A 14,405-nucleotide genomic window follows, 5' to 3' on the forward strand; every position below is an offset into this window, starting at 1 on the left:
ACACACAAGGCTTAGTGACCACCTGAAAAGGGAAGTAGGGTGGGGAACTGTAAAAATAAGATGTCAGGAAAGATCTGCACAAAACAATGTCCTCTGAACAAGCCAGGGCCTCTGCCCTCATCAGCTCTTAGTAGCTATGGCTGCCTACACAAAACCATGCCAGGTACCACCCTAACATGGAGGTGGGATGGGCTTGAGAGGCCCTATTATTAAAGATGAAGCTGTAGAGAGTTGATGGATTCTAAAGTAGGGGGCATCGATTTCCTTTATTGATACGGGCCCTGGTGGGTCGGCCATGCTCTAGTGAGTGGTCCCACACCCATGAGTAAGTGTGGACAGCACAAACCGGACCTGGCAAGTCAATAAAACAAAAACAAACAAACAAAAGTCCCTACCCACCATAGTGGCCGCTCGTGGTCGGGAGCCGTCCCGCACTTAAGGCAGGAAGACAGTGGCTGCAAAGAGGACCTCTAGGCTCCACTTGTTATGAGAAGTGGAGGTACCCACTGGGATAGAAGCAGACTCTTAAGGTGATAAGGTAAGGACAGCGATCACAGAAAGAGAGACTGGTTATCTGAGGCAATCGGAAACATAATACGACGCAAACTGGTCCAAACTGGTGCCCAGCACTACAACGGCAGTAACTGAATTTCGGAACAACATTCAGAAAACAGAAAAAGACTACAGAGCACACACCCTGGCTCTCATCAACCCAGGCGACTCTGGCACTATTGGAAGCAAGCCAGGCTGGAGAAAAGGAAACAAAAAGTTATTGAACAAAACTTCCCAGAGCATGTTAGAAAAAAAAAAAAGAAAAGAAAGCCAGACATGGGGGTGCACGCTTTTAATCCTAGCACTCAGGAGTCAGAGGCAGGTGAGGCAGGTGTATCCATGAGTTCCAGGCCAGTATGGTCTATACAGCAGGTTCCAGGAAAGCCAGGGTAACAGAAAAACCCTGTCTCAAAAACCACTGACTGGGAAGAGAGGAAGTGGATCTGAGAGCAAGTCAGAGAGAGTGGGGGTTTAGATGTCAGTGTTATTAAATGACAGCAGGAAAAATGGGCCCGACCAAAGACATGCCAGAAATGGCAAGGATGAAAAAATAAACGCAAGTTCTAAATATCATTTAAATAATGGCTGGGTGTCGGTTGGCTCATGCTTGTTATCCAAACAAACTAAAGCAGGGGTGGCCGGGATTTACGGCCAGCCAGGACTAGAGTAACAGGAGTTTGAGGGAGGGAGTGGGCCCGGGCAGCCCACGCCTAAGAACCCAGCCTGCAAGGCCTGAAGCCAGAAGGCTCAACTGAGAACGTCTCAAGACAAAGGCCAGGCACAATCTCTTACCAACAGTTTAAACAAAATATGACAGATAGCTGACAGGCCTACCACAAAGACTGGGAAGAGACAGGATTCTTGCACAACATTTTACAAATCGACACAGCTGAGCCTAGTGACAGGCTGTGATAAGCTCAAAACATGCACACTGCAAACACCACAGCACGGCCAGAGTGACAGGGTCACAGCAATTCAGCAACAGAGACAGTAAGAAACATAGGGAAAAGGGACGAAGGCAGAGAGTACCACAAGAGAAACCTTAACCTGCAACTCCATCTGAGGGCCCAGCATCCCTCTCCCACCGGACAGAGAAAACCAGAAGAACGCAGCTGAAACACTGTACCACTGCATATACTCCTTTCAGGTGCAGCCAGAGTTTACCAAAAGGTATCGTAATCTGAAGCACAAACATAACACTGTAAGTTACCAGAATTTTAGACATGTTGAGAATTTAATAGAAGTTGAGACATCAAACACACGTTTGATCCTACGGGAATTAAGTTATTGGTAACAGAAAAGCTCTTTACAAAGTCTCCACATTTATAAACCAAATACACTTGTATCAGAATTGTTGTCTGAGCCAGAGGCAGTGGCACAGTGGTGGCTGAGGCAGCAGGATCAAGTCTAGAGAAGCCCCTGGGTCCAGGGAGCACTAGTGAATTCAAGTAAACATTAAGTAAGAAAGAGGGATTCTACAGGAACCTAGGAAATGCAGAAATGAATATTCTCCAGACACCCTGTAAGGTCAGTACTACGAAGATACCAAAACCAAACTGACTCAGGGGGCTGAAGAGATGGCTCAGTGGCTAAGAACATGAACTGCTCTTACAGAACCCAAATCAGGCAGTTCGCCCACCTGTAATGTACCAGAGACCCTAAACATTTCTGTTCTCCAAGCATAGACACACATAAACATAATTAAAAATAAATCTTAAAAAAAAAAAATCTCTCGTGGACAGACAGCAAAAAATACTGAACGAAATCTAATCAGGTAGATTCAGCAAAGCAAATCCAAATATGTGAAAAGGATAATACAATGCAAATCCAGTCTTATCCCAGAAGCCCCAGGCTGCTTTAGCATCCAAAAAAAAAATCAATCATCATAATTCACCATATTAGCTAACAGAAACAGAAAAGGCATTTGATTAATAAATACAGGGAGAGCATTTGACAAAATTGACCATTCACTCTTAATAAAAATGTTACCAAACAAGAGAAAAAAGTCAAATCTCCTCAACCCGATGAACAGGAACACACTGGCTGGGCACAGTGGCTCATACTGAAACCCCAGCACCCAGACAGAGGCCAGACTGGCATGAGAAACAAGGGTAAGAGGCACCCAATTCCTGCATCCCACAGGAAGGAACAGATTCCTGAGTTGTCCTCTGACCTCCACATATGCTGGCATCCCCGCCCTCCCTCTCTCTCTTATACTTAAATCCATAGTTAAATTTCTGGGAGGAGGGGTTTGAGACAGGGTCTCACTCTGCAGCACAGGCTAGCCTGAATGGAGTCAATGCTGGCCTCCAAACTCTTCTGCCTCAGCTCCAGAGTGCTGGGAAACAATCAGGAGCTACCTCACCCAATTTTAATGCCACTGAACAGTACAAGGTTAAATGCTGAACAAGACAAAGATCACACAGACAAACATCACACTAGGTCTCTAGTGATGTAGAATACTTATGCCATTAAGATCAAGGTTGCTATTAACCTAGGTGGCAAGTAGAAGCAGGAAGATCAGTAGTACAAGGTCATCCTCAGCTACAATGGGTTTGAGGCCAGCCAAGGCAGCACTGTGAGCTAGGTGTGGTAGCACACATCTGTAACCTCACCACTCAGGAGGCTGAAACAGGAAGTTCAAGGCCAACAAGAGCCACTTAAAAATAAATAAAAACATAAATAGGGCTGTTGAGATGGCTCAGCGGTTAAGAGCACTGACTGCTCTTCCAAAGGTCTTGAGTTCAAATCCCAGCAACACATGGTGGCTCACAACCATCCATAATGAGATCTGATGCCCTCTTCTGGGGTGTCTGAAGACAGCTACAGTGTACTTACATATAATCAATCAATCAATCTTTAAAAAAAAAAAAAACCAAACCATAAATAAACCAAACCAGTAAACAAAACCCTGTAAGATAAAACCTAAGACAAGACACTTCCTGGGGCTGGGGAGGTGCTCAGACCCTAAGCAGCTTATTATTCAAGCATGAGAAACCGAGTTCAGATCCCTGGGCTTCCAAGTCAGGAGGAGAGCCTCTCTCTAGAAGTAAGGAATCAAGTTAAGTCTTGACTTTGGTCTCTTGCCTGTGCACACACACTCTGTAAATACGCAGACGTTCACTCACACAGACTACACCCGCCTTTCACACACTACAGCCATCACATAAAGCCTGCATTAGCAGAACATTCTAGATTCTATTTCAGTCAACTCTCACACAGAATGGCCATCATACTCCGTCTATAACTTCTCCTGATCTATTCATGTATCATTGCTTCAGTATTAACAAAACCCAGAATAACCAGCTTTTTAGATCCCTCCTGAGGCCCCAATCAGTTTTATCAAGACTACTAAATCACAAGGTAGCACTCTGATCCAATTGAGAGTTACAACCTGTAAGGAGGATTTTACCTTCATTATAGGGCACTGGATTCCCAATCTTTAATCCAACGTCTTCAGCAGATTTCACAACTTGCAAGTCCATCAAAATAACTACTCTCCTACAAAGACAGACACAAGTTAGAATTAAGAACTCTGCAGCCTTTCAGATGAGTTACTAAGAAGTTTACTTTAATAGTTGTCTGGCTAAGACTGTATCCTTTACCAACTTTTTCTCCTTCTTGACTAACTTGAGAAGTGTTCATTCCTAAGTAAATACTTCACTTACTCTTTCCCAACATCACCAATGCTTTTGTTTTTAATTTATTATAGGACAATTCATTTCCTATCTAGTTCCCTAATTAAAACAGTAGACCTTGCTGCATGCCATTATCCTCATAGAGGCACTGATACAATTTAGATTATTAAATACAAAATCCTAAAACACAAAAAGATGATGTTTTTAGAACTATGTACATTACTTTTTCCCAGTGAAAAACAATTATAGCAGTAGACATTTTAAAATTTTAATTATTGGGGGCTGAGAAATTATTGGAGCCCTGGGACTTGCTGGGCCGTCAGCCTAGCATAACCAGCAAGCTCCGGGCCAATGTACCTATCTCAAACTGCAGGGCCAGGTGCGCATGCGCGTGTGCACACACTCGCACTCCTGAAATGCTTCCATGGCTTGCTTTACACGGTCTGCTTGCCTGGGCTATCCTCTCCAGTCCATCTCACAGTCCCAAGCTTGCTGCCCTCCAGCCCAGCTGTTTTCTCTCAGCTCCTGGCACATGCTACACTTCCTTCTGCCACTAAGCCTACACATGGTCCTCTGACTGAATTTTCCCCCTCATTCTGCTTTATCTAATATGCACTTTTTAGCTCTTATCGCAAACCTGGAATTGAACCAGGGACTTACTCATGCTAAGCGAATACTCTACCACAGAGCTATACCCCTCCAACTCCCGTCTCAAATTCGTCTCCAAAGACATCTTCTTGGTCTTCTATTTAGATCAGGTTTCTTTGTCCTCCTGCAGCTATGACTTCGTTCCTTCAGAACACTCGTCTTAGCTTTAAGTTCTATATTAATTAGTGATTGTTTTCCTTCTCTCTGCTAGAATGCACTTTCAATAAAGGCAGGTAGCCAGCCACAGTGCTTAATTAAGCCACAGCCCAAAGATATCATTCAATACATACTGGGACAAGATGCCTAACATCATCTGCAGATAAAGACGAACTACTGGTGTCGGGAGACAGCTCGGGGTACAGTGCTTGGGCACGCTGAGTGTGAGCACTGGAGTCCAGGTGCCCAGAAATGCACATAAATGCAATATGGAGGTGGCAATCCACCTCTAATTCCTTCTTTAAGACAGTGGCTCTCCAGAGCAAGCTGGCTAGCAAGGCAAGCCATATCAGCGAGCTCTGGACTTGACCGAGACCCTGCCTCCAGGAGTAACTCCCAAGTGAAAGGATGATGGCTCCCAAATCTCGGGCTAGCATGTTCACCTACAAATGTTCACGGGCATACACACATGCACACACATGAAAACCGCGAGAAAATAAAAAGGATTGCAACCGAAAAATGTAATTTGAGGATCACATAATTGCAGGCAGGGGGGGATGACAGAGAAGATGAACTGAGTGGACCAAGGGAAAGCCATGCTAGCGGCAATGAGAAGGGTAGGGGAGTCTGAGCAAGGGTTCAGCAATCACCATGCTTTACTGTCTGCACGGCATGGCCTGGCTGCAGAATGCTGGCTTTATCACACAGAATTATTCAGTATGTGCTGCCTTTACAGTAGACTTATCCTATCAGCGTATGCTACCTCAATAGAACAAGCCTGAAAAAGTGCTCTGCTACTGAGAACCGGATAAACATGACCTGTGAGAACTGTCTGCCAAGTGTGGAATTCCAGCCCTGGGGACCAGGAGCTCGAGGGCCATCTCAGATGCAGGGAGTTAGAGGCCAACTTCAGCAACATAACATCATGCTTCAGAAATCAAAAACAAAACTAAACGAAAAAGAAACATTAAAAAAACAAAACAAGCTGGGCAGTGGTGGCACACGCCTTTAATCCCAGCAGGTGGATTTCTGAGTTCGAGGTCTACAGAGTGAGTTCCAGAACAGCCAGGGCTACACAGAGAAACCTTGTCTCGAAAAACCAAAACCAAACCAAAACAAAAAAAACCAAAAAAACAAAAAACCAAAAAACCAAGCTAGGGCTAGAGAGACTGCCCAGCAGTTAAGAGTGCACACTGCTGTACGCACTCTTGAGTTTGGTCTCCAGCACCAATATTTAGCAGTCATAATTGCCTTTAACTCCAACTCCAGGGGGTATGATATCTTTGGCTTCAAAAGGCACCCTAGCCCCTACCAATATACACATATGTGCATAACTAAAGAGACATGTACACATAATCAAAAATAATTTAATAATAATAATAATGTCATCTTGGGGCCTGGGGTTAGTTCTGAGGTCCCAGGTGGTAGCTCACAACCATCGGCAACCCCAGTTCCAGACACTTCCTTCTGAACTCTGTGGACACCAGACACACAAGGTGCAACACACTCAGGCAAAACATTCATAAACATAAAATTAAAATAATTTTAATCTACCTTGTAATACATCACATACTGAATGAAATATAGCCAGATGAGGATGATAGCATACTGAAATAACACAGCAAAGCCATTTTACAGAGAACATAGGTGACCACTATAAGGCCACCATCAGCAAAACAGAGAGGATGGGAAACTCTAACGATTAAAGACAAATGACCTGCTGTCGTGGGAATAAACAGAGGGGGAAAGATAGGAGGAGAAAAAGACAGCTGTGAGCAGGCTTCCAGACCACCAACCTACTACTATGTAAGTTTACTCTGGATCCGGACTCAAATATGAATGTATACACAAATATACACACACATACAGATATAAGCATCTATAATCCATATATGAGAGGTTGGAAACTGAACACTGAGTTAAATTTACTTTAGATGTAAATGATACCTGTTTTTCATTTTCTGAGTGCTGAGGTGTGCAGTATATGAATATACTGGTATCCTCTTCTATTACTCCCCATCATATGTTTAAGTCCTTCTTCCTTCCTTCCTCCCTTCCTTCCTTTTATTCATAGACAGCTACTCTCTAAGTAGCCTTGAAATTCCTTATGTAGGCTAAGCTGGTCTCAAACTCAGAGATCCATCCGCTTCTTCCTCCCAATGCTGGGTTTAAAGGCCAGTGCCACTACGCCACGTTTTTTTACATTCATTTACTTAGTGTGTGTGTCTACACACACTTGTGCTTTGGTACACAAGTGGAGGTCTGAGAAGAACTTGCAGGAGTTGGTTCGACAGTGTGGGTCCAGGGGATCAAGCTCAGGGCTTCAGGCTTGGTGCCTTTACCTTCTAAGCCATCTCACCAGGTCCTTCATCATAATTTTTTTAAAAAATTATTTCTGAGACAGTCTCAGTAGGTGGTAGCTCTGACTGTCCTGCAACTCGACATGTAGGCCAGGCTGCTGTCACAGAGACCGGCCTGCCCCTGCCTCTCAAGCACTACCACTAAAGGTGTGTGCCACTATGCCTAGCCCTTCATCTTTTTCCTATACAGGATGTCTGAGCCCAGAGCTCACCAACTGGGCAGATTTGCTGCCAGTAAGCTCTGCAGATCCACCTGCCTCCCCAGCCTTCATCCAGCACCAGGGCTACAGAACAATGCCACCGTGCCCAGCTTTTAATGCGGGTGCTGGGGATCTCAACTCCGGTTGTCATGCTTGGGCAGCAAACACATGACTAACTGTGCAGTCTTCCCAGACCAGTACTTGTTTGGTTAAAGGGAGTTCATCACATACATACACACACACACACACACACACACACACACACACACACACACACACATCCCTGTGAGAAAACAGAGACAAAGCAGGATCTACTGTCAGGCAATAATCTGAAGCTATGTACACAGCTGTATGGGGACTTAGTTCTACTGTGTTGTCTGTCTACTTTTATAAATGTTCAAAATCATGCAAAAATATAAAACAGATTTGAAAATAGAGAAAGGAAGCTAAAAGGATTATTTTTTTAAGGCAGGATTTATTATGTAAGAATGAAAGAACAGTTCAATATTAATCTGTTAAAATAAGTCATACTATTTAAAGGATTAAAAATAATGATTATATCAAGTTGTAGTAAAAGCTTTTCAAAAAACCCAAGAGCCATTCCCATAAAACCCAAGCAACTTAAGGACCTAAAAAAGGTGTAAGCAAGATAAAGTACACGCACCTTACAAGATAAACAGTGTTGGACACACCAAAGGCCCTTCTCTCACTAGCCAGGTGGAGAGAGGTACTTGCTGATACACTACTGTCAACATTGCTGCAATGGTGCTAACCGATTAAGAACCATAAAAACAAAGCAGCAGGCCTGGTGAGATGGCTCAGTGGGCCTAAGCGCTCAGTACAGAGCTCACACTTGAGTTCGATGCCTGAAAGCTACAGAAGGAGAGAGCTAACTCCTGAAAGGTGTCCTCTGATTTCGACACATACATGGTACATGCAGCACGCACACCCCTCCCAATGATTAAAAAAAAAAAAGTTAAATTACATTATAGCATGAATGCCTGCAGAAATAAATCTACTCAGGTAAAAAGAAATTCAAAGAAACAAATGACAAATAAATATACATATTGTAATAAAGAGATAATTGTCTAAAAAAACTCAAGGCTTTAAGTGGTAAGATATACTCTTGGATGAAAAGATCTAATGTCAAAATATATCAATTTAATGCAATTATGTATATTCAGGAGACTTCTGGTTGGCTTTTGAACTTGATAGCACTCTTATAATTCACATAGAAGAAAAAAAAAAAAAACCATGAAAACTGCCAAACATTATTAGAGTACTCCACAGATGGTATTTTGGCAGCACATACTTCTAAGGGCTGTGAAAGATGTGTAGATCATCCATGCCTTGCTAGGGAGAGGGCGGATGGGTATAGCTATTTGGGAAAATAAAATAATCTGGTAATTCCTCATTAGTTAAATCATACAGTTAGAACCTGAACTAGCAACTTCTCTCTAAAATACATTTTTTTCTTTTTTCTTTTTTGAGACAAGGTTCCTCTGTATAGCCCTGGCTGTCCTGGAACTCACTCTGTAGACCAGGCAAGCCTCAAACTCAGAAATCCACCTGCCTCTGCCTCCCAAGTGCTGGGATTAAAGGCGTGTGCCACCACGCCCGGCTCTAAAATACATTTACCCCCAGCATCTGCATCACCAGGACACCACTCCTAGCAGAATCTGTACATGGATCAAGGTAGTATCTGCATTTAATTGATATCCTCTTATGTGCTTTAAATTATCTCTAGATTACTTACAATAGCCAAGATGATGCAAATTATGTTATTATCTGGGGCATAACAAGAAAATGTCTCTCCTTGTTTAGTTCAGGTGCAGTACTTCCCCCGAATACTTCTGGTCAGTCATAAGTTGAATACATGGATCAAGAAACCACAGAAAGAGGGCTAAACATATACAAGCTTGTGCACTAATATTCAGTGCATTACTCAAAATGCAAACAGATGGAAACAACCCAACAGCCTGTAAACTGAAAAACAAGATAAGCAAAATGTGCTGGGCCTCTAGGTCTATAATCCCAACTAAGGTTGAGGCAGGAGGATCTCAAATTCAAGTGCCAGCCTAGACAACTTAGCAAGACCTTATCTCAAAACAAAAAGTAAAGAGGCTGAGGATATAGCCCAGTACAGAGCATCTGTCTAGCATGTGCACTGACGAGTATCACAGAGGAGAGGAAAAAAAAAAAGCAAAATGTGATCTGCCTGCACAGCAGGATACCCCAGCCATAAAGGGAATGACACAATAACACAACCAGAACTTAGCCCTGAAAATACTGTGGTAAATAAAGAAGTGTCACAAAGGACCAGGAAATGCATGACTCCATTTACATTAAATGTCCAGAGTAGACAAATCTATAGAAATGAGAAGATCAGTGACCCTCTGGGACTCAAGAGATTTGGGATTCGTACCTAAAGGGTACTAGGTTTCTTTATGTGGGTAAAAAAAACATTCTAAACGTAACTGTGAGAGTGACTATTCAACACCATCAAGTGTTCAAAATCATACTTTTAGAAATTGCCAGTGACACATGAATACAATCAGAGGGGCGAGAGGAGGATGGCAAACTCAGAATATCAGTGTCTTTTATGTCTGCCGCCAACTATCAAGTTTCCATAGTCACCAGAGAACTTTTTGGTTTGTTTCATCTTATTTGTTGCTTTTGGTAGATTCTCAATATAGTAAGATACAAAGCTGGCCTCATACTATAGCTGAGGACGACTTTGAACTTCTAATCCTCCTGCTTCCATCTCCCAAGTGGTGGGATTACAGGGATGTACCTCTATGCCCAGCAAGCACGATGCCATCTGAACCACACCCCAGCCTTATCAGAGAAATCTGTACAAGCCTTAGAGCGCCTTAGCATCTTAAGGCAGCACAAGACATAAATAACGCTTGCCTACCATAGAGCATTTGCCTACCATGTGTGAGGCTCTAGACTAAATGTCCAGCACTTATGAAAAAGAGTTAAAAACACTCACGACTCAAGGATGACTATGCAGTCTTGTATACAAAGCCCCCCATTCAATCCCCAGCACTGTGCACATTAGGCAGGCTCAGTAGATGTCCCAGCTTAAGGTCATTCTTAGGTAAGTTAGAGGTCTTAGATGGGCTGCATTAGATGAGACCCTGTCTCATAAGCAGAATAAATAATTTAAAGCTCCTGATCAAACACTATGCCTTCACATCACACTCAGAATAAAACACTCTACTGGCCCTTGAAGGAATGCCCATCTGGAAGAGAAACCTATACCATTCCTTGCTCGTGTCAAACAAACTCACTGGAAATATGAAAATACAGTCTTAAGCTTGGTCAGAAAGCTTCCCCAGCACTATGATTCAGAGGACATAATGCACAAAGTGGACAAATGCAAACACGGATTTATACCACGAAATGCCATATACAAACAAACCAAGTTAGAATGGATAAATAGGTAAAATGGACACCAGAGTTAGTACGTCTGCTTTACTAAGAGCTTCGGTAAATTAAAAAAAAAAAAAAGTACATAAAAATTAAAGGTCAAAGTATCAGGGTTGGAGAGTTGGCTCAGAGGTTAAGAGCACTGGCTGCTCTTCCGAGGATCCAGGTTTGATTCCCAGTATCCACATAATGGCTCATAATTCCAGTTCCAGAGGACCCAATGTCTTCTTGTGCAGCCCATGGCTACCAGGCACTCACACGGTACACAGACATATATGTAGCAGACAAATCCCCATATACATAAAACTTTAAAAAAAAAAATGCATCTCAAATGTTTTTTAAAGAACAAAGTGGGGGCTGGGGCGACAGCTCAGTGAGAGTACCTGTGTAAGCATGAGTTCGGATCCCCGGCACCCCTGTGAAAAGTTAACTAATTGGTGGTGCCTTTCTCTTACCCAGTCTAGAAGGGCCGGAGGCAGGCTGGATGGGGCACTTTGACCACCCGCCTAGCCAAAAAAGCGGTGATCTCTGGGCCAGTGAGAAGTTCACAAGGAAATAAGGTAGAGAGCCACAGAGGAAGACATCAGGGTTCCATGAGTATGTGAAGGGGTGCACACACCACACACACACACTTTTGTTTTTAATTTACAAACATTAAAATAGGCTGTAATGTGGCTCAGTAGGTGGCTCAGTAGGCTAAGCCTGGTACCCGAGTTCAATCCCTGACAAGCTGGAAGGAGACAACCAACTTCAAAGTAGCACTCCATGGAAAGTGCATACGCGTGTGCGCACTCTCCCACAACCATGTGCCAGCAGCCAGAAGCAGTGCTTGTAACTCTCGAGAGAGCCTGGAGTGGAAGACACTGGATCCCCGGCAGGCAAGCCTGCAAGATGTACCTTGCCTCGACAACGGCAGAACAAACACCAAGGCTGGCAGAGCTGTCCAGAACTGTTCATATTAATCATGTACAGATAAGAGGAAATGGCACAGAACAACTCAACACACAGGGTATGAAAGGAAAGGAACAAGGCACACAAAGGACAAAGAACCTGGCACACAAGCAAGTCTAAGCAGAGAGTGGCACTTCCCAGAAGGCAGTCATAAAATAGACTGAATTCATTAAAGCAAGAGCCAAAGATAAACTGAAAGAGTCGGCTCAAAAAGCCCACGGAAAACAGGTCAAAATAACGTCACCCATCTGACAGTTGATACTGTCAACTTAACTGTATCTAGAACTCCAGCAGGCACATCTCCGGGCGTGGCCCTGAAAGGGTCTTTGGACTAGGTTAACTGAGGTAGGAGCAACACCACCTATGGACTGAGGCCCCTGACAGAATAAAAAGGATCCAGTGAGCCGAGAGTCAGTGTTCATTGCTTCTGGGTTCCTGTCTGTGGCTGCAGTGAGACGTGGTGCTTCCTGCTCTAGCTGCCATGACGGACCACACCCTCAAACCGTGAACCAAAATAACCCCCTCTCTACATTGCTTTTACCCGGTATTTGGTCATACCAATGAGAAAGGTTAACTAATACAACACACAATACTTAAAAACATAAACACAAACCTTGTTTGCATGTGTGAGATTTTGAAGCTCATGGGCCAGTTATGCCGAATGCCAGGTCTGCTGGCTACGGGTGAGAGTGCGCACCTACAATCCCAGCTGCTGTGGAGGCAGCAAAAGCAGTACAGATGGCAGGCAGCTGGGCAGCAGAGACTGACTCACGCTGACAGAGGTGGGGCATAGAGAAAACCAGATTACTAGAGTGCTCTCCACTATGCGAGAAGCCCTGGGTTTCATCCCCTGTAGTGGAAGAGAGAACTAAGACTACAGAAGTCTACTGTGTAGAAGTACTGCTAGGTCACACAGAAGCATCACTCAAGCATTTCTGGATGCTACACGGAGGGGGTGTGAAGTATCGCTTCCTGATGGTACCTATCTACTGCAGCATTGTTGTTTTAGTATGTGCTCCTCCACTTCGGCTCCTCACCACACCAAGAGGCCACACTGAGTTTGTGCAAGGAACTGACCTAACCATACAGTTCTCAGAAGGATCACAAGGAATGCACAATAATAACTATGAACGGGAAATTCTCAAAGTATACTGGTTTCACTGGAGTCAAATATGCACATTTTTAGATCACAGGTTCTTTTGTCGGGGAGCAGATGCAGGTGTCTGTGTGTTTGAGTGCATTTGTGCAGGACATGTGTTTGTGCACATGCATGTGGAAGCCAGAGGTTAGCTTCAGCTGGCAGTGCTCGGGAGCCATCCACCTTGATCTTTCCTTTGAGACAAAGTCTCATGTAGCCGAGGCTGGCTTAGAGTTTGCTATATACAAAGATGACCTCGCTTTTCATATCCCACTGATGACCAGAGAACACTGGAATTACAAACATACACGTGGTTTTTGGTGCTGCGACCACACCGGGAGCAGCATGAACAAGAGGAAAGCACGCCACTGCCGGAGGTGCATTACCAATCCCCCGTCTGTCTTTCTTTTAAGCATTTTTCATTCCCTGTGTGAACATGGACATGCATGCACAAATTTCAGAGGACCACTGGAAAGCTGGCTCTCTCTCCCTCCAATTGGGTCACAGAGATTGAACAAGGACCTCTCTCAGCTTGCAGAAAGCATTTTCACCCACTGACCCACCTATCTTATATTTTGAGACAGTCGTTCACTGAAACCTGGGTATTCCCAATTGGGCTATGCTGGCAAACCAGGAAACCCCAGGGATCCACCCATCCCTGACTCCTGCCCCTACTAGGATTATGGACTCTGGCCTCTGTACCTGGCTTTTTGGATCAAACTCAGATTTTCACACTTGCCTGGCAAGCAATTTATCATCAAAGCTATTATTATCTTCAGCCCGCTAACAATCAGAGTTTAACATTCCAAAATTTCTCTGCAAGAATTGCTAAAAGATGCTTGTAAAAGACTTTTAGTTAGTGCAAGGAGACAGAGACAGATCTTTATGAGTTCTAGATCAGGCTACCCGCTGAAGAGAGAAAAGAAGAGAAGAGAAAAAAAAAAAAAGAAAAGAGAAAAGGAAAGAGAGAGAAAGAGGGGAGGCATAGACAAACAGGAAGTATAGCCAAAGAGACAAAGGCAGGCTATAAACAATGTGTAGGTGGCCTGAGTAAGCAGTGACTATAAAGCATGACATCAGGGCCAGGGTGGAGCTCAGTAGTGCACTGCTTGCCTAGAGGCCCCGGCTACCCTCAGCTGTTCAAAAATGTCAGCTCATGACAAACAGAAGAAACCAAAGCAAAACCACAGTAAATAAGACACACTTGAGTTGCACACACATGTGTGCACACACACACACACACCCATACAAAGAGATGGCTCGGCGGCTAAGAGCATTTGCTGCTCTTGCAGAACTGCTCACCACTACCCCTTTTAATGCCTGCACT

General features: G+C 43.9%; 1 protein-coding gene across 1 annotated transcript in view; it reads right to left on the reverse strand.

Moving 5' to 3' along the window:
- Rpa1 (replication protein A1) overlaps positions 1-14,405 on the reverse strand; it is a 48,400-nt gene that overhangs the window by 24,432 nt on the left and 9,563 nt on the right. Inside the window, exon 5 of the mRNA XM_021213974.1 lies at positions 3,965-4,053. Coding sequence (XP_021069633.1) covers positions 3,965-4,053 — 89 coding nt within the window. The remainder of the gene's footprint in view (positions 1-3,964; positions 4,054-14,405) is intronic.

The sequence above is a fragment of the Mus pahari genome, chromosome 14 (genome assembly GCF_900095145.1).
Source record: "Mus pahari chromosome 14, PAHARI_EIJ_v1.1, whole genome shotgun sequence".
Classification (NCBI taxonomy): Eukaryota; Metazoa; Chordata; class Mammalia; order Rodentia; family Muridae; genus Mus; species Mus pahari.